Source organism: Dama dama, chromosome 10 (genome assembly GCF_033118175.1).
Source record: "Dama dama isolate Ldn47 chromosome 10, ASM3311817v1, whole genome shotgun sequence".
Lineage (NCBI taxonomy): Eukaryota > Metazoa > Chordata > Mammalia > Artiodactyla > Cervidae > Dama > Dama dama.
Window position 1 is genome coordinate 18,471,434 of NC_083690.1, and position 20,909 is coordinate 18,492,342.

The following is a 20,909-nucleotide window of genomic DNA, read 5'->3' on the forward strand; positions in this document are numbered from 1 at the left end:
TCACAAACTGATGACCAGTGGGTGGAATCTAGCCTGGAGACACACTTGTTGGCTGCATCATGATGGAAAACATTTGGAATGAATTACCCCCATTTAAAATTTGTAGATCACAGAGAAACCCAGATTTCCAGTTCCTTGAGAAAAAATCAGGTCCAGCCCTATGAGGCCCGCATTCCCCGCCTGGCCAGTTGTCCTCAGCTGGAGAGCAGCTGCCTGTCCTAGCGGGGCATGTGTATTCTCTCCAGGTCCCTGAGCGCCTCTGGGTCCATTAAATCCTTTTCTATTGCTTACCTGTTCCTTAGGCATTCAGGTAACCCCACCCCTGCCAGACTTCATTGTTCCTGATAGTGCTCTGGCTTTTGCCAGGATTTCTCAAGATGTTTAGATGATTCTAGCCACAGTTTGGGACTTCTTACTAGGTGCCTCGTGCCATGATAGCTCCCTTTGTCAATATCCAGTCTCTAGGATCCTGCAAGGCAGGACCTGGGAGGCTTGCCTGGGGTTACACTGCTGCTGAGAAGCAGAGCTGGGAAGTCTGTGCTACCCCAGAGCCTATCCTGCCTGAAACAGTTGCAAGAGGCTTTATTGCTCAAGATAGTTGGGATTTTACAACCCTACATCCCTCCTATGGGACACAGCATAGTAACTACTGGCTGGCTCTCTGGGTGTCATGAGATATTAAGTCTAAAGAGCCAAGGTTGAGTGCTCACCCAGCTCAGAGGTGGAGGATGGGCCGTGTGCGAGCCCCATTGTGGTCAGTAGGTTCAGCAGGAGACGACTCCCGTATCCCTCTTTGACCTGGTTCACATTGTTACCTTTCTTGTCATAACTTTTATTATTGTACTTTTAAAATTTAATTCTTTCATTGTAAGGACACTTACCATGTCTGCCCTCTTATCACATTTTTAAGTGTATGATGTAGCTTTGTTGACTTAAGGCCCAACAGTGTACAGCACATCCCTACAGCTTATTCATCTTCCTTAATTGAACCTTTAAACTCATTGATTAGTGACTCCCTGTTTTCCTCCCCCTCTAGCCCTTGAATTCCACGGTTTGAAAGGACTATTCTAGATGCCTTATATAAGTGGAATCATAGTGTATTTGTCTTTCTGGGCTATTTAACTCAGCATAATATCCTCAAGGTTCATCCATGTTGTCGTATATGATAGCATTTCCTTCTTTTTTATACAGCTGAATAACAGTCCATTGTATGTGTATGCCACATTTTCTTTATCCATTTATCAATCGATGGACATTTTGTTTGTTTCTACCTCTTAGCTGTTGTGATGGTGCTACAGTGAACATGAAAGCACTAGTATCTCTTTGAGATATTAGTGATTTCAAATGTTTTGAATAAGTACCCAGAGGAGGGAACTGCTGGATTACATCATAGTTCCACTTGTAATTCTTTGAGGTACCTGTGTACTGTTTTCTATGGCGGCTACACCATTTTGCATTCCCACTCCAGGGCACAAGACGTTTTTAAAGACTGTGTTTGAAAAACTTTGACTCATTTTATTTGTTTAGAAAAAAAAAATGGATGCCATTTTAGACCAAACGAAATAACTGGTCCACTATATTCATACTTACAGCCTTCTCACCTTAGCAAGCAGCACCACTTTTGGGGCATTCTGAAGCATTCTGCTCTGGTGTTAATAGTGGTCAGCCTCTTGGTGGACTGCAGAACAGTTTTCTCCATAATCTTGAACTAATATATTTCTTTTAACAACATTTGGTAGGACAAGGGAAGCTAGAATGAATTGAACAAGTTTGGTGTTAACTACTGCAGATGCCTAATTTTGATTCAGTTGAAATTTGTAGGCAATGGAAATGTTCCCCCTCAGTTTTCTGGCACTGGTCACCAGGACACAGCAGGGAAATGTCTTTTCTCCTCCTTATCTTAGTGAAAAGGTCCAGCCGTCAGCATAACCTGGTATCCAGATGCTAAGCTTCATTCGTTCCGTGTACCCTGCAAATACTTGTTGATCTGGGAGTGGAGGAGTGAACAGAAATGTGTGCTGCCACTCAAGGAGACAGACTCCAAGCACATCAGTACTTAACTCCACTTGTATAAAGTGTCACAAAGAACTAGAGTCACTTCCGAGAGCCTGAAATTTTGAAGGGAAGTGGGTCAGGGAAGTGCCCTGAGAATGTGTGATTTGAGCTGAGCTCAGAGGAAGACTGGTAGTTCTCTAAGTGTGGGGGGTAGGGTGACATTCGGGGTGGAGGGAACAGCATGGGTAAGGCCTCGGGGTGGGAACGGTCACCCAGCAGCACTGGAGGGACTGGAGGAGAGAGCCGCGGTGATGAGCGAGGTGATGAGAGCTAGAGGGGTATGAGCTGCAAGACGGGCAGGGGCTGGCAGCAGTGAGGCCAGGGAGCGCTGCAGACTCACCCACAGCCTCTCGTCTCCACGGTGACCTGTCTCTGCCCTCCACCTGCTCGGGGTCCCCCTGCCCCACCCCACCAATGCCCCGCTTCTCTTTCCTACACTTCCTCCCAGCCCCTCTGTGTTCTGGCTCCTTTTGTAAAAGACTCGAATATTTACTTTACACAGAGAGAGCCAGCCAGCAGTTCACCAGTATTCACTCCAAACGACCCTGTAATTATCCTCCTCTCACAGAAGCAGACCCTGGCACAGAGGTGAAGTGACTCGTCCAGGGTCACCAGCCAGTGAGCGGCCGAGATAGAATTCAAAGCCAGGATGTGTGTGCTCCGCGCTGTCTTTGCTGCCTCTCAGCTCTCCTGGGAAGTTAGTTACTTCCAGGGTATTCTTTCTCCCAAACAGTGACGTTTAATGGGAGGATTCCCGCAGACCAAGGACCCAGAGGGACACTGCGAATGGTGGGAGCCAGGCCCCCTTTCCTCCAGCTGAGAGAGTGAGAGGGCTGCGTCCCTTCCAGGTGCTCCTTGGGAACCATCTCCTGGGCATTTGCTTGCTGCCAGGGAGGCAGCCTTGGCAGAGACCTCAAGAAAACCTTTTCCCGCTCGGATTGCCTGCTGAATCCAGGATCTTTTCTTATTTTCTTTTTTGAATCTGTGTTTGCCTTGCTTCAGTTGCTGGCACTGGTACAATTTCTTTTGAAAATGTTAACAACCACTGAAGCATGGTTATCATGTGGAAAATGTTTTCCTTGTAGAGAAGGTTGGAAATAATCTCTTCGTCTCTTTGGTTTAAGGCTCACGGGAACTGCTTCCTACAAACCTTCACATCTCCGTTACCCTGTCTTCCACCTTTTTGAAGGTGTGTCAAATGCTCTCTCACGATAGTTATGGCAGTATGTATTGTAAGTTACTGGACCATTCACATTGTTGTCTCTTTCCAGGGCAGATCCTGAAATAAAATATATTTTGAGCATCCACATAGCGGAACAAAATAGCCTAGTTAGAAACAGCTGCTAGCAAAGAAAGGCAGTAGTAAGCTGCCAGCTGAGCCTGACTCTGGCAGTGGAAGGCGGACCACAGCATGGGCAATTTCACTGTGTATCGTTTGAGGGATTCAGATTTTGGAGCATCATGTGTCTTCTTTGCTGCCGATACCGTAACAGCAATTCCTGTAGATGTTATCAGCTGTACAAATCATCTCACGCCCCTCCACCCTCATTCTTACCCACTGGAAGCATTTCTGCTATGTATCCACACTTTGGATTACGAAGCCATGAACTCCCACCCACCTCGGTTATCACACTAATACCCCAGGCCCGAATTTAAGAGAGCTGATTACGTGTAGGCCTTTCCCCAACTAGCCAGCTCCATAAAATCTAGTTCGTGCCTAAGTCATCTGTAGAGAGACATTATAGAGTATTATCGCTTAGGAATGTCCGCTCTAGAGCCAGACTCCCAGGGCTCAAATCCTGGTTCCCCCATGTCCCGGCATTGTGGCTCATTTCCCATCTATGAAGTGGGGTTGCGGCGGGGGGAGGAACATAAAAGTATCTTTCTGAAACAGAGAAAAGCTATGGTAGCCATGATAGCTACCATAAAAGTTAGCTATTGTTTTTGCAGCCACCTCAGTACCTAGTACATGGAAGGTGCTCGAAAAATGTTATCCTTTCAACCATCACTTACCTACCGAGTGCCGGCTGTGTGCCCAGCACTGCCCCAGCGAGCAAAGACAGGAATAAGGACGCCATTCACAGTGTGTCCCGGGGCCATCCTAGAACTGTGTTATCGGCAAACACAGAAGATAAAGCACCTCCCCTCCTAGAGGTTATTAGGCCAGGATGCAAAAAATATCAAGAGGTATTGTTGGGTAGTTCACTAACAGAGTAGATAAAATCAGATGCTGAGAACTGCTCTGAAAATATGAGATGGTTGACTTGACACAGGGACTAGGAGAAGGTTTCAGGGGCTCTGGATTGACGATCACAGGAGGAGCTAACATGTGAGGTGAGGTACGGCAGCAGCCAGAGGAACCCGCGTGGCCAAGTCTCGCAGATAAAGATTCCAGCAGGGAGAGCAGCAGAGCTGGGAGGCCAGAGCCCCCTTGGCCTATGCCTGCCCTCTGGGGCCTCCTCTGCCCTTCTGTCTGGTCTGTGTGGGAAACTGGCCTCTGGGCACCGAGCCGTCGGAGCTTCCTTCCTACTGGCTTCCAGCTGACTCAGTCCTTGGGAAGCACCCACAGGGACTGAGCAGGAGGAGGCTTGCTGGGCCATGGATCGGCAGGGGCTTCGTTCTTCCATCCAGGGCTGTGTCCTCCAGCCACAGTTCCTTGTTCGCCACCGCGTGCTTTCCACCCGAGGATGGTACTGGCTTCTCTCTGTTGCCAGGCCCCGGCTGCCTCACTTTCCTCACTAATTGCCTTCATCCTGAGGATCCTTCATTAAAAGATCCTCATTTAACCCTTGGGAGCGTGCCCTCTGTGTCCTGCCAGGCCCTGAGCAGTCTAGCTGGTCCCAGGAGCAATAAAGGTGGTGCTGGGCTGAGTGATGGGCAGGGTGCACCAGCTGGGTCAGTGGGGTGATGGTGGCAGGAGCTGGGGGAGGGGGAGTCTTTGAAGAATGTTCAGCAGGGGAGCCACAGCATCACCTGGACCTTTTTGGAACAGAATTGAAGCTGCTGACTATTTTTTTTGCATCCCAGCATTAATTCAGTTTAGCATCTGAGAAACACTGTTAGAAACTCTGTGTGACTATCTCTGAGGTTTTTCCTCTCCCAAGGGATGGGGTTTCCCAGGTAGCTCAGTGGAAAAGAATCCACTTGCAAATGCAGGAGACTCAGGAGATGTGGGTTTGACCCCTGGGTCGGGGAGATTCCCAGGAGGAGGAAGTGGCAACCCACTCCAGTATCCTTGCCCGGAAAATCCCGTGGACAGAGTAGCCTGGGGAGCTGCAGTGCATGGGGTCACAGAGGGTTGAACACAGAGAGTTGAGCAATTGAGCACAGGCATGATCCCCCAAGAGAGGATCCTCAATTTAGCTGTTAATGTTGCTGAACGTCCTAAAGAGCAAGGCTGTGTTTAAAGTCGGTGCCTTTGGCGGTGACAGTGATCATTTGGGGCTTTACCCGAGGTAGGTGGCTTCTGTGCCATCTGCTGCGAGACTTGCAATCCAGCTTTTATAGTTGGAAAAACAGGGCTTTTTACTGTTAGCACATGAGAGCAAGGTTGTAATTTTGGAAACAGGCCATTAAACTGACAGGTAGCTTTGCTTTCTTTTCTCGGATCCTAGGCTCTCAAACCTCGTCTCCCCAGATTCGTGTGCTGATTATTAGTAAGGTTAGCAGCGTCTTGCCGCCTTTCTCTCTATTGTTTAACCACAGCTGGAACTTCATTTTCTCTATAGCTGCTAAAGGGAGGGACCTGGGTTTCTGTCTTGAGTTTTTTTTTGTTTTCTCCCTTCTGCTTCACATTTAGGATTATTTATTCTTTTGATTTGGTCCTCCACTAGGACCATCCTGAACACGGAGTCCTGTTTCTTGTTCGAGAGCTGCTCAACGTGGTCCAGGACTATGCCTGGGAGGAGAACAGCGATGAGAAAATCCGCATCTACACCTGCGTCCTGCACCTGCTGTCTGCCATGAGCCAGGAGACCTATCTCTACCATGTAGACAAAGGTAGCCGCGTGCCCCGCCAGACTGCGCTGTGCTTGAACTCCCGAGTGGCAATGCATAGGTTTCATTTTCTCTTGTGTTTTACCCACCAGGAACTTCTGGTCCAGGGTCTTGATAAATTTGTCCAATGTAAGAATTACCTGGGGCAACTCTTAAAAACTCAGATTCCTGGGTCCCATCTATCTCTTCTAAATTAGATGGCCCAGGAAGAGACCTGAGAATTTGTGTCTCTCATGAGCATCCAAGGTCATTTTGACACACACATGAGTTTAGAGAAGCGCTCTTTCGGATCGGTGATGCCTTGTGTGTGCCACAGAATTTCTAGAACGGTGGTTACATATGCACATGTGTGACCTTCACCCCAGGCCTATTCCTTTCCAGTCTCACAGGGGTCCTGGCCTTAGAGCAGTTGCTTGGAGGAAGGAGATGGCCTTGTTACCCCCATGTGGAACCAGCCATTTTGAGCTTTCTGCTGCAGGTTTGGGGGCCGCCTCTTCATGTCCTGGAGATAACATGGGACAGTCCCAATTCCAGACTGCCACCCATTGAGCCTCAGCATCTCCCTACTTGTCAGAGCCTCAGTTCCTATTTTTGGTTTCCAAAAAAATGGCCCTATTGTTAAAAATGCTTTGGCCAATACATGTATACTTTTAGGGTTTAAGCAACTATCTCTACACTTGGAAATTTTAGGGAATGGATTTGTGGTGCTGAGGGTGGCCTCCTGTCATAACTCTCAGGGGGTTCCTCTGGCTGGGATTTAGGGGCTGAGGTTTTGTAAGGACGTAACTTGGGGAGGCTGGTTAACGTTGGAGATGATAGTTCCCATGGTCTGAGCTCCTACTGCATGCCAGGTATGGCACCAGACTTGGTGGGCCTCTTTCTCCTCTGATCCTGACAGCGTTGTGAGAAGAATGAGCATTTGTGTCCCCATTTTACATTTGAGCAAGGGGAGACTCCAAAAGACAACATGATTTTACCAACCGTGTAGTTTCCAGAGCTCAGGGCCAGTTGGTGCTGTGAGTGGAATTCACTGTGGCACATGCGTTATGCTGCGTCCTTGATTATGGAATAACAGTGTTTTAATTAAAGTATATGGTTGTATACGGGGGCTTCCCTGGTGGTTCAGTGGCAGTCTGCCTGCCTATGTAGGAGACGTGGATTTGACCCCTGGGTCAGGAAGATCCCCTGGAGAAGGAAATGGCAACCCACTCCAGTGTTCTTGCCTGAGAAATCCCATGGACAGTAGAACCTGGTGGGCTGCAGTTCATGGGGTTGCAAAGAGTCAGACCCAAGTTAGCAACTAAACAACAGCAGTGGTTGTATACACATACGGTAAGCCATAAAGCTGTGTAATGAATACACCTGGTAACCACCACCCAGATCAAGAAACCAAACATGACTGGCTCTCCGGAAGTTCCCTGTATGCCCCATCCAGTCAGCACCACCACTTGCCTCTCTACAGGTGTACTGCTCTCCTGACTAATATTACAAAATAGTTTGTTAGTTTTTTACTTTTCCATAAATGGACCCATTTAGCAAGCATTCTAAATGAGTGTCTGGCTTCTTTCACTCAGTGTTATGTCTGTGAGATTCTTCTGTGTTGTGTGTAGCTGTTGGTCCTCCTTTTGCTTTGCTGCATAGTATTCCACTGTATGAATATACCAGAATTTATTCCTTCCCCTGTGGATGGAGTTATGGGCTGTTACGAGGAGTGCTGCTGTGATCATTCCTGAATATGTAACTCTCGGGGTTCATGTCTGTTGGGTTTATGCCTGGGGTGAAATTGCTGGCTTGTGGGATTTCCTTGTGTTCAGTTCTGGTAGGTACTGTCTCACAGTTTTCCAAAATATTTACACCAGTTTACAGTCTCACCAGGCATGAGTGAGGTTTCCGTTTGTTTCCTTGATGTGGTCCATCTTGTTCATTTTGGCTGTTCCGATGAGTGTAATTTGCATTTCTCTCATGGCTCATGAGGTTGAGCTTTTCTTGTATTTCTTGGCACTTTTATTTTCTCTCTTGTGAAAGGTTCCTGGAGGACTCAAAACAGTAGAGAGACTTTTGAGTACCAGACGCTGCCATAGAAGTTCGTCTGGAAATGCTGGGCCCTGTCAGAGGAGCAAGCCCTCTCCTCGATTTTTGCTTCCTTCAGCGGATTCACTGAATCCTCTCTCTGTAGAACAGCAGGGCGGACTGTGGGAGCTGGAGCGCCAGCACAGGAGGAGTCTAGTTTCCTAGCTTTTAGAGATGAGAACAGAAGGGTGGGTTTTCTCTGCTGCCTTCTTGGCTCAGCTCTGTTCTCTCTGGATGCACAGTTGTGACCTGACAGTTGTCTTAGTAGGAGAGAGCGTCCTGGGGGGCCACACGAGGCCCACAAGATGGGGGCCCCATTTTCCTGTCTCTCTCGTTATTGAAGGCAGCCTTTTTAGACAGTGTTAAACAAAGGTTCGAATTTTTGAAAAATTGGGGTCAGATTTTTTTTTTTCTTTTGCGTATGAAGGATGCCTAGGCTGTTTTCTTTCCAGATGAATAAGAAGAGAATGTTCTGAAATTACCTGGAGCCAAAACTCCTGTGCTTTCATGCGAGCGAATGAGAGAGCGTGCTTGCTGTGGAAAGGCAGGACACTCCTGACACTGATGTTTATGTATTTAACACGCAGATAGACACCTGGTTGGAAGAGTGTGACCCAGGGGCCTGTGGGGGGTCATCGCAGCCCTTTCACTCCTCCACGTCGCCTGCCAGCCCTTGAAGCATTCAGGGTCGTGACCCCAAGCCCAGACAGATGCAGAGATCCTGGGCTATTTTTAATGGCCATTTGCCAGGGATTTCATTTCTCCCCATTGCGAGCACCATGTCTGGACTCTCCAAGTGTTAGAACAGAAACAGAGGGAGGGAGAGAAGGGCAAAGTGGAGAGTTAGGAGCTACTCGGCCGGAGTGCAGAGCGGGTCCGAGTTCAGATGTGGCACTCTCAGCACTCCTGACCGCTTTTTTCACTTTCTCTGTGCACTTTCTACCTTCAGGGCTCAGCCTAGATCTCACTAATTCTATAATTCCATCCCAAGCCTGGATTTTAGGATCTGGGGCCCCCAGGGTTGCTGTCTCCGGACCTGCAGTGCATCTGGTGGCGACCGTCCATTTGCTCACCTGCACCTCGTTATGGGCTGTGTGCTGTGTGAGGGCAGGGCCAGGTTGGCCCACCGCCCCCCACCAGGTCTCCAGCTCCTGGAACCTGGCGCAGAGCGGGTTCTCGCCCAGCCCGTGCTCTGTGTGTGTGAGCGGCCTGCTCCGAGCACACCTCTGGCCCCTCTGGGCAGGGTGCCTGCAGCTTGGGTGGCTGGCCACAGGCAGTCCCAGGCCTTCTGTCTTCTCCGCTGCTGCTGGGCTAACCTGAACGAGAGTAGGTTCCAGCTCCGAGTGAAGACGGGGAGTTTATGTCAGGAACTATCCTAGTCCTCAGCAGCAGGTGTGAGAAATTCCTTCACCAGCTGCAGTCTTGCCATCCCGCAAAATCTGATGGTGGTGAATGGCTGAATCAAATTCTTTCTCTTCTTACAAGAATAACTGCCGTCTTCCACATCATGGACCGTTGAGATACAGCAGCCAGAGCTGACTCTGAAATCCTAGGACGGTTGGTTGTCTGCAGCCCAGGGCAGTTCACTACCAACCTGTGTTTAGGTAATGGCTGCAGAGCCAGCAGCCGGCCCAGGACAGTCCCCACCAATGGGCAGTTCAGAACTGGAGTGGAGCTTTCATGAGGACAGAGAAGTGGGGAGAAAAGGACCAGCTGTTCTCCTTATTTGCAGGCAATATGTCTGCAGCCTGCTTACAAAAGGTTCAGCCAAAGAAATGGCATATATGTCTGTGTGTATGTGGGAGTGTGGAGAAGGGCAAGCGAGAGCTTCACAGCGGGGCAGGATGGCATCAAGTGATGCGGGGTGAGAGAGGCCGCTGTTCAGTGTCCTGTTACCGCACCGTTCTGCAGCCTGGACATTCAAGTAAGAATCTGGGGATACAGGGAGTTATTATTCTCGAAGTAGCAACCAGAAATGTACATGAAGCATCTCTGAAGTTACTTTACCAATTAGTTAATTACTGTATACCTGTCCCATTCCCTCAAAAATTCAAGACAGGTTACAGGAAATATATAAAATAATGAAATATAATTGTTTTTAATTGAAAAAATTGGTTCTTAGAAGTTGTAAATTGGGAAATACATGGCTTTATATGTCTGTGTGACATATATGGGGCTCCACCATGTATGCTGTTCTGTCACTTTATTGATAGTATATTATTTAAGTAGTAGCAATAGTATAGTGCGGTATAGTACACGGTAGTTAACAACTATAGATCATATACTTTTATTGTCTTCATAATATTTTTTTTAATGCTAATACTACAGAGCATTGAGTCAAAACTCTTGGTATACATTTCCATTGCTTCTCTTCTCACCTTTTTACACATTTATGATGAACATACATTAAACATATAGTGAGCATTGTTCTCTATAAGGTGACAATGACTATCACATACATGCATCTTCGTGCACCTGGGGGATTATTTTCTTAGAGTGGGTTTTCCCAAGTCAAAGATCTGGCCTTTTTCTAAGACTTTTTTTTTTTGGAGTAAAATATATAGAACATCAAGTTTACCATTTTGACTATTTTTAAAGGGACAGTTCCATTTTATTAAGCATGTTTGCAGTGTTGTGCAACCATCACCATTATCCATTTTCAGAATTTTTTCATCCCCCCCAAACAACTCTGTACGCAGTGAACAATAACTGCCCACCTCCCCCTCCCCCAGCCTCTGGTGACCTCTGTTCTACTTCCTGTCTTTATGAATTTGCTTCTTCTAGGTACTTCGTACAAGTGGAGTCATACAGTAGATGTCCTTTTTTGTCTGGTACATTTCCCTTACCGTAATGGTTTCAGAGTTTATCCATATTGTAATATGTATTAGAATTTCATTCCTTATTATGATTGGATAATATTCCATTGTACGGATAAACCACATTTTGCTTACCCATCATCCATCTGTGGATACTTGGGTTTCCACCTGCTCCTGTGAATAAGGCTGCTATGAACATTCATGTACAAGTATGTGTTTGAGTCTCTGCTTTCAATTCCTTTGAGCATATCTAGCATCAGAATTGCCGGATCCTGGGCAGTTCACTTTAACTTTTTGAGGAAGCACTGAGCTTTTCCACAGCAGCTGTACCATTTTACATCCCCACCAGCAGTGTACGAGGCTTCTGGTTTCTCCACGCCTTCATCAACACTTCGTATCTTCCTTTTTGTGGTTGTTGTTGTTGTTTTTAAATAATAGCAATCCTAATAGATGTGAAGTAGTACTAGATATTTCTTAAGGCTTTTCTTACTGATTTCCAAAACTGTGCTACTCCCACCAGTAGCTTCCCCAGGCCTACATCAAAGCCGGGTATTCTTTCTCACCTTTATTAATAGGTGATTTTTTTTTTTAAGTTCTTCTGTGGTGTTAGTTTTCTGTTCTTTGATTTCTAGTGAAATCAAACTTTTTTCCATAAAATTATAGGCCATTTAGATGTATATCTGGTACATTGACTATTAATGTATTTGCCAATTTTCCTGTAAGTGAGCCTAATAGGGGTCACTTTTTAAAAAGTTTAGAAGCCACCCTGCACATTGTACCTTGACTTTTCTTCTCTTCATGGCCAGTGCCTGTTGAACGTGATCCCCTGGTTCTGTAGCCCGTTATCAGCAGTCCAGGGAAGAGTTCTGTGCAGACCCTGTCCTATCGACAGCTGGTGACTTTGACCATGATGGGACTGTCCACTGTGGCTCTTGTTCCCAGCCTCACCCATCTGCAAGCTAAACAGAGTGCCCTATGTCACCTCTTATTTGCATCACACAACCTCATGGGCTTTACAGTGATCACATATGTCTCATCCCTTTTGGATTTGTATACGCCTCTGAGACAGGATCCTTCTCACTGGGCCCTTTGATAGGGCCAGTGATGAGTCGGGCTGAGAAAAGCACAGCAGAGTGCGTTCCGCCAGATGAGCTAAGCTGAACCGGTTTATTGAAAACATCTGTAAGCCATGAACTGGGTTAGCACTGTGTGTCCATGGCCATGTAAGCACAGCCACACACAGCCCTCCCCACCCAGGCGCTTGCATGGCTCTCCTTTGTCAAATGTCCCTGCGCTTGGCATGGTGGCCCAGATTTTAGGCCTCCATCGGATCAGAATGGATGGAGCTTCCCGCAGTGACTCAGTCAGTAAAGAATTGCAGGAGACACAGGTTTGATCCCTGGGTCTGGAAGATCCCCTGGAGGAGGGCATGGCAACCCACTCTAGTATTCTTGCCTGGGAAATCCCATGGACAGAGGAGCCTTGCAGGCAGTTACAAAGAGTCAGACACAACTGAAGCGACTTGGCAGGCATGTACACATGGATCAGAAACATCTAAAAGCTTCCACTGCACTTTCCCTGTCCTTGGCTACTCAGCACCAAGGGTGCTCCATGTACTAAGCACCAGCACTTGTTCACACGAGGTGGAAATAACTTTGCTCAGCCACATACATTTGGGAATTGGGGTGAAAGCTGTTAAAAGATGATCTGGCAAGAAGAAGGCTTGGGGGGAAAGAATTGACTCTGCAAGGCAGAGGTTGTGGTTTCATTACAGATGGTAAGACTTTGCAGCAGCCTGGCCCCCCCCCCCCACTCCCCCCACAAAAGAAAGGAAAGAGAACAAATGAAGTGTCTGTAGGAGAGACCAACCAAACATGTCTGGTTGATCACATGATGAACTCCTGCTGAGGTGGAACATGCAAAACAGCACATCCATTTATCAGTTCAGTTCAGTTGCTCAGTTGTGTCCGACTCTGCGACCCCATGGACTGCAGCATGCCAGGCTTCCCTGTTTGTCACCAACTCCTGGAGCCTACTCAAATTCATGTCCATCACGTCGGTGATGCCATCCAACCATCTCACCCTCTGTCCCCTTCTCCCCCCACCTTCAATCTTTCCCAGCATCAGGGTCTTTTACAGTGAGTTGATTCTTCACATCAGGTGGCCAAAGTATTGGAGTTTCAGCTTCAGCATCAGTCCTTCCAGTGAATATTCAGGACTGATTTCCTGTAGGATTGACTGGTTGAATCTCCTTCCTGTCCAAGGGACTCTCAAGAATCTTCTCCAACACCACAGTTCAGAAGCATCAATTCTTCAGTGCTCAGCTTTCTTTATAGTCCACCCCTCACATCCATACATGACTACTGGAAAAACCATAGCTTTGACTAGACAGACCTTTGTTGGCAAAGTAAAGTCTCTGCTTTTTAATATTCTGTCTAGGTTGGTCATAGGTTTTCTTCCAAGGAGCAAGCATCTTTTAATTTCATGGCTGTAGTCACCATCTGCAGTGATTTTGGAGCCCCCCAAAAATAAAATCTCTCACTGTTTCTATTGTTTCCCCATCTTTTTGCCATGAAGTGATGGGACTGGATGCCATGATCTTAATTTTCTGAATGTTGAGTTTTAAGCCACCTTTTTCACTCTCCTCTTTGACTTTCAAGAGGCTCTTTAGTTCTTTGCTTTCTGCCATAAGGGTGGTGTCACCTGCGTATCTGAGGTTATTGTTATTTCTCCCGGCAGTCTTGATTCCAACTTGTGCTTCATCCATCCTGGCATTTTGCATGATGTACTCTGCATATAAGTTTAATAAGCAGGGTGATAATATATAGCCTTGACATACTCTTTTCCCGATTTGGAACCTGTTGTTCCATCTCCAGTTCTAACTGTTGGTTCTTGACCTGCATACAGATTTCTCAGGAGGCAGGTCAGGTGGTCTGGTATTCCCATCTCTTGAAGAGTTTTCCAGTTTGTTGTGACATCCATTTGTGCTGATTCGGAAATAGCTCCAAGAATCATTAAATGAAAAAAAAAACAACAACAACTGCAAAACAGCACCCTGTGGAGTCTCTCTCTCCTTCCTGACCCAGAGGTCATGCTTTGTGTAAAGGTCAACAGGAAAGAGGGAGAGGGAGGTGAAACAGGCTGTTCTTGCGTCTGGTCTTTCTATAGACAGCAGCTGTCATGGGAGGTGCCCAAGGAGAGAGGGGACTTTGGTGAGAAGATTCAGGTTTGCAGGAAGACATAAGAGGACCTTCCATGCCACCTGCAGGAGTTTTGAGGCGGAGCGACAGGACAGGGGGCTGGGGGCGGTGCTTAGCTTGAAAGGAGCCTCCCCCTTTGGGATCCTGGCCAGGGTGGGCTCTGAGCCTCCATGAGCCCATCCGTGATCTCTTGCCCATGCTGGTTATGAGGACCCTGCAGTAATGCCTGCGAAGCCCTGAGCCCAGCGCCTGGCACGGTGCTCAGTATTGACAGCCATTCCCATGGTCACTGCAATGCTTGCTGTCCCCTCCATGCCAGGCCAGAGGGGACGGGTAGACTTCAATGCTCCTGCTGTCTGGTTCAGCCATCCGGAAGGCCAGGTATTTTCTCTGTGATTCCCAAGGGCCCAGGTCAGCAGGAGATGCTGGCCATTTCCATTTGCTCTCCCGTGCGTTCCTGCCATGTGCTGATACTGGTGCCTCGCGGCTGCCTCTCCCTGGCCTTGGGAATGTCTCACAGCCCTCGTTTCTTCCATCAGTCGACTCCAACGACAGCCTCTATGGGGGAGACGCCAAGTTTCTGGCTGAAAACAACAAGCTGTGCGAGACGGTGATGGCTCAGATCCTGGAGCATCTGAAAACCTTGGCCAAGGATGAGGTGGGTGCCCACTGCCCCCCCGACCCCCGCCACTTGCCCCAAAATCACAGGTTCCCAGGGTGTTTGGACACTGTTTCGTCCTGAGAGTAATGTGCCTGTGTGAAGACTGTTCATCGGGGGCCCCGAGGCCTTTGTTGCTGCCGTTTTCTCTGCCTGCACTGCGCCTCCCCACCCGGGGTTCCCCTGGCCACCCCACTCATCATTCTAGTCACAACTCAAGTACGTCCTCAGAGTGGCCTTCCCTGACCCCTGTCTCAAGCAGCCACGCCCTCCTGCATCCCTCTGAATCTCTGTGTGTGTCCCTGTGGCGCTTGGGCGTGCTCTGAAACACTGTGTGTGCGTGTTCACTTGTTAGTCACCTGCTGCCCCCACCAGAATGTAAGCTCCATGTGGCCAGGCCCTGGAGACCTGGGTCTTGGAGACCTGCCTGTGCCGGAGACGGGGTCCTGGGATCCCTCTGTTCCTCACCTCAGCATCCTCTCCTGAAACCTGGCGTGCAGCAGGTGCCCAGTCTGAGCATGCTGAGTGATAATAGCCTGTACTTGCACACCTTAGCTCTTCGGACACCCTCAACAGGGCTATGATGTGTGTGCTGTTTTTATTCTCCTTCAACAGGAAAGAAAACCGAGGCTCAGAGAGGTTTCCAGAGCCCCCAGTTTCCTCTGGTTGTGACAGAACAGGGTTCCTGGCCCAACCCCCAAGCCTGAATCCTTACCACTGCACTGCCCTCCTCAGTGAGGCCTTTCCGCTTATGGAAGTAGAAAGTGGCATGTGGTGTCACCCAGCCCCGGCAACAGGCTGTGCTTTCCTAGCTTTTCTGTTGTGTTTTTCTCTGCCTTGGCTGCGCATCGCGGTTTGCTAGTTCCCCAACCAGGGATTGAACCCACGCCCTTGACAGTGAAAGCTTGGAGTCCTAACCATTGGACCACCAGGGGATTCCCATTCCAGCCTCTCTTGTAATAAGTGTAGTGTGGAGAGCTTTGTATGCATTGTTTCAACTGAGTCTCATGACCGTCCAGTGAGTGGGGACGGCTGTTATCCCTTTATACCTTAGAGAAGCCGAATCCTAGAATGGCAGCTATGCAGTGTGGTCAGACAACATTCTAGAGCCCATGCTCTGATCCCTGAATGTGTTCTTTTATCAGCTGTTGCCTTTTCAGAGTGGTTTTTTCCGTATTTTCCATATAGATAAATGGTTGATTAATTTCAAAATAATTTCCAAGTTATCCTACAGTCTAAATAACTACCTGGTATTCTTCCCCAGTATTCCAGTTTTGCAACTTCAGCTCAAACATGTGGGTGACAGATGGATCCCAGAAGCCCTGTCTTAGGCTTGGTGGGAATGGTTGTTCAGACATTAAGACTGATACCTGTTGTGTAATTAAGGTGGAGAGGTTGGCAGGGTAGCTCAGACGGTAAAGAATCTGCCTGTAATGCAGGAGACCTGGGTTCGATCCCTGGATTGAGAAGATCCCCTGAAGAAGAGAATGGTAACCCACTCCTGTGTTCTTGCTTGGAGAATTCCACGGACAGAGGAACCTGGGGTCGCAAAGAGTCAGACACAACTGAGCAACTAACAAACACTTTCACTTCACTTCAGGTCAAAGCCAGTGCCTGACCTTTCCCTGTGTCCTTCCCCGGGACAGTTGTTGCCAGACTTTCTGCTTCTGTGTTCCCCCTGCCATACCCCTTTCCCACCCCAAATCTTGTTCTTTGTCATTCCAAGCTGTCTGCTTGCATCTCTGAGCATTTCAATTTTTTAAAATCCCATCTAGCAGGAGACAACCTGACACTTCGTTCCTGATCCCACCCTAGCAGATTCCTATTTTCTCTCACTGCCACTCACCCCCACCCCACTCCAGTTCCCTTTCCCAGACCCAGGACAGATTTCAGACTGCTTGGTTCCCAGTCCTCCCCTTCCTTCCACGCACTTCCCCAGCTCCCTTTTTTCCAACCTGGAGTCTCACTTTCCTAGGATTTGCTTCTGTACCCCCATCCACCAAATCCTTTGAAGACAAAATAAGATCAAACTGGATTTTTAATTTATTTCTTATTCATGTCTAGGACTGTATAGCATGCCACCATTGCCCTTCCCGCCCTTCCCCACCCCAACACAAAGCTACAAGAATATTCTGTAGCTGTGAGTGCACACACACACAACATACATATATGTCCTGGGTTCTTATTCTCTCCAGGGTATTCAAGCAGGTCCGAGAAAGAGTGGAGCATTTTCCAGACTCCATTCCCCAGTGGCCACTACCAAGGTCAGGGGCACAGTGTAAAGGGCCAGCCTTAAGGTTAGCAGTCCAGAGGGCAGATGGAAAACCCAGAACCACTGCCACCCTGGGGGCCCCGAGTGCCTCCTAGAGCCCTCTCCAGGGATGGGAGGGTTGTAGGTGGGTCCCACTGACCTGGGACCCACGGGGTGCAGGGCTGCAGAACTCTGGGGGAATTCATGCATGGAGGGCGTTGGCTGTCAGTGGAGGGAGCTGCATTGGAACCCTAGTTAGAAGAGGTAACTCCCCTCCTCCAACCAGAAGGCCTTTTTTGAATGGTGTCAACTTGGTCTCTGCAGTTGGCGGCTTTCTGAGAGAGCCCTCACCACCCTGTAGAAGAAAGGGGAGTTCTTCACCTTCTGTCTGCACTGACCAAACTGATCACATCCCTTCTGCTCCCCTGCTCTGAAGGATCTTAGCACCTTCCCAATCCCTGCAAACATGGGCCCTGGCTCTTGCTTCCTGCCAGAGCAGGGCTGTGTATTTAATTGAAAATGCCTTTCTTCACTCTGATGCCACAGGCTGGGTCTAATCAGAGGTGGCTGCTGACAGCATAAACGACCACAGTCTAGGACCTCCAGGCTCACAATAAAAATGAGCCCAGAGCCATATAACCTGCAACTATTTTAACTTGTCTCTTTTTCTCTTGGGGGAGGAGGCATTGATGGTGATAACAGCTGAAATACTTCTGAAGGAATAGCAGGGCTGGAATGTTTCCGAAGGACATTTCAACCCATATAAATACCAGGGATGCTCACTGAAAGTGTCTGTCCATATATGCACATTTATTGGGAAAAACATGGGTGGACCAAGCTAAGATGGAACATGTCATCCTTCATTTTAACAATGTGCTGTGAGATTCGGCACAGGCGGCCCTGGGGGGGGGCGGAGGCTTCTAGAGCCTCGATCAGGAGCGCTCTGAGCTCTCTCTGCTGTGGGGGAGCCAAGCTCGGCGCCGTGAAAGCCCTGCGCTGGCGCCTGAGCTGAGTGTCTCACCTCTCAGCACTGACTGGTGTCAGCCCTGCCTCCAAACTGCCCTCCACCCGCACGTGAAGGAGCCAGCCCTGCTCTAGTCACGGGCTTCACGAAGCTGTTTGTTTGGGTGTGGTGAAGCTGGGAACCACGCCAGACCCTTACAACTTCCTGGAAGTGACAGTTCCCCTAGGCAAAGAATCAAAAGCAGCCCCTTTCTATTGAAAAGCTCTGTGGAGATAGGAGGGGCTTGAGGCCTGGGTTTGATTCTCTCCCGTGTTCACAGTTTCCTGGGTCTCTCTGCACGTCGGGCAGCCTGCCTGCTCATTCCCAGACCCTTCTCTAATGATTTCATTTTTAATGTTTTCATTTAAAACACATGCAAACTGGGCTTGTAGGGTAAAATGCTTGAGAAGATACAGAACAGAGAAAAAGCCAGTGAGATGCTGTTTTCCTTATTTGACTTTTTAAAACTCTGCCCTGCTTCCAGGAAATGTAGTTAAAAGGCACCTCTCAGAAGAATCTTATTTGAGCACTTTCTATGAGGTTGGTCCTCTGGACCTGAGTAGAAGTCAGGGCCCTCATTTCCAGGCATCTCCAGTTTAAAGGGAGAGCAGGATAGGCTGGAACCCACTGGATGATCTCTGCCCGGTTCCTGGCAGGGGCAAGTTCATTGTCTGATTAAACAAAGGAGCCCAAAGTAGGCAGTGGCCAGCCAGTTAGTGATCTGCTGGCCAGGTGGTTGCCGCCTTCCCTCCACACCTGCAAGGTGGGGACCCGACAGCACGACCCCTCCCTTTGACGGCAGTGTTGTTCAGTTGGGTCAGCTGCTGCTGTGATGGTCACTGGCCCAGGCTGTTGGCAGGGCAGGCTTAATTTTGGGGGGCCTGAGTCTCTTCACTGTCACACGACACCCTCACCCAACTGCATTCTTAGCTGCCCCTTGGCAGTTTTACTGTCTTGCTTTTTTTCTCCACTAGATTTGAAATTCTCACCTAGGAGAGGGCGGCAGGAGGGGATGACTAAGTTGGCTCAGCAGTTAACACGGAGTCTGCTGCTCTGTAGGCTCCACACATGGAAGGATGGACAGTTAATAGGTTGTTTGAAGAAAGCAGGAAAAATATGTATTGTTCTAAACCACCTCAGACCATGCCTCCTTCCCTGGATGAATCTGTAGCTGCACTGGGCAAATCTCTTGGCCTCTTCAGAGTTTGATCCCTGATCTGTGCTGTGCGCAGTCCTGTCGACTCTTTACAACCCTGTGGACTGTAGCCCACCAGGCTCCTCTGTCCATGGAATTTTCCAGGCAAGAATACTGAAGTGGGTTGCCATTCCCTTCTTTAGGGGATCTTCCTTCCCGCCCCAGGGATCAAGCCTGCATCTGTTGCATCTCCTGCATTGACAGATGGATTCTTTACCAGTGCACCACCTGGGAAGCTCTTTGGATCCATAATGTGATGCTAGCCATGGTCTTGGGGAACATCTTTTAATCTGGGTTGGGTGTGAATTGCACAGGCTCAGAACTGGACAACTGGAGCTCAGAGTCTCACTCTGCATTTGCTAGCTGCGGTCCTTGAGGAAGTTCCTGAAGTTCTGACCTCATCAGCAAAATGGGAATGTAGTGGTTTCCTGTTATGGCTTAGAGTCACCCCAAACTTTAAACCCCGTTTATTATCTCACAGTTTGGGAGGTCAGAAGTCAGTGTTGGCTGGGCCAGTTTCTGTGCTCCTGGTTTCCCAAGGCCGACATCAGGTGTTGACTGGCTGGGCTCTAACCAGGAGGCACTGGGAAGAATCTCCTTCCCAGCTCATTCGAGTTGGCCACCTCAGTTCATCCTAAAGGCCAGCAGTGGTGGGTCATGTCCCTCTCAAGCTTCGAATCTCTTTAGTCTCCCTTTCTGCAGCACCTTTCCTCTGCTTTTCCTCTTCCGCTAACTTGTCTCTTCAGCCTGAGAAATGTCTCTGCTTTTTAGGGCTCTAATGATTAGACCGGGCCCACCCAATAATCCTGGATTATCTCCCTAAGGTCCATAACCTTAATTACACCTGCAAAGTCTTTTCACAGTAGCACCTAGATTACTGTTTGAATAACCAGGGGGTGGGATCCTGGAGGACAGCTCTAGAATCCTACCTATCTACAAAGAGTTGTTGTAAAGATGAAATAAGTTGTGTAAAGCACAGAGCTCATGCCTGGCACAGTGCAGGGCCCTGTACCCTACGCTCTGCAAAGCAGGCCCTCAAGGCTCCTGACAGCACTGATGTTTGCCAAGAGCACCCAGCAAAGAGTGCCAGCCAAAAGCACCCAGCAAAGGCCCGGGCGTCAGCTCTCAAGGGCCCACACAGACCTGTGATCTGACCTGGGCCTTGCTCAGGCCCACCTGCTGACTTGGCCCTCCCAGGTGCCTCTGTTTACCTTTGGGAGCTGGCATCCTTTGTCCTGGGCCTGCTGCGTTTTGGAGATTTAGTTTCCCTTTTTCCTTTACTATTTAAAGCCGGAGTTCAGGCTTGGTCTCCTCTGACAGTTTGGTTAGACTTTCCTTGTTGGAGTACCTCTCACATCAGATCATTGAGCAAGAGGGGAAGGATCTGGTGTTAAGCATATCCAGTGGTTCTTATGGGCTTCCCTGTTGACTCAGACAGTAAAGAATCTGCCTGCAGTGCTGGAGACCCAGGTTTGATCCCTGGGTTGGGAAAATCCCCTGGAAAAGGGAATGGCAACCCACTCTAGTATTCTTGCCTGTTCTTATAAGTGTTCATGGGGAGCTGAGGTCTCTTGTCTTTATTCCTGGCAGCCAGAGAGTAGGAATAATGACAGGAACTTTGGTGGCTTGAGGACACATCTGTGAGAGCCCTGTTTCACCTCCGGT

At 48.6% G+C, this 20,909-nt stretch overlaps 1 protein-coding gene across 4 annotated transcripts in view; it reads left to right on the forward strand.

Moving 5' to 3' along the window:
* VPS35L (VPS35 endosomal protein sorting factor like) overlaps positions 1-20,909 on the forward strand; it is a 143,416-nt gene that overhangs the window by 120,851 nt on the left and 1,656 nt on the right. For all 4 annotated transcript variants that reach the window (XM_061152945.1, XM_061152946.1, XM_061152942.1 and 1 more), the window contains 2 exons: positions 5,889-6,054; positions 14,677-14,795. In XM_061152945.1, the coding sequence (XP_061008928.1) occupies positions 5,889-6,054; positions 14,677-14,795 (285 nt within the window). The remainder of the gene's footprint in view (positions 1-5,888; positions 6,055-14,676; positions 14,796-20,909) is intronic.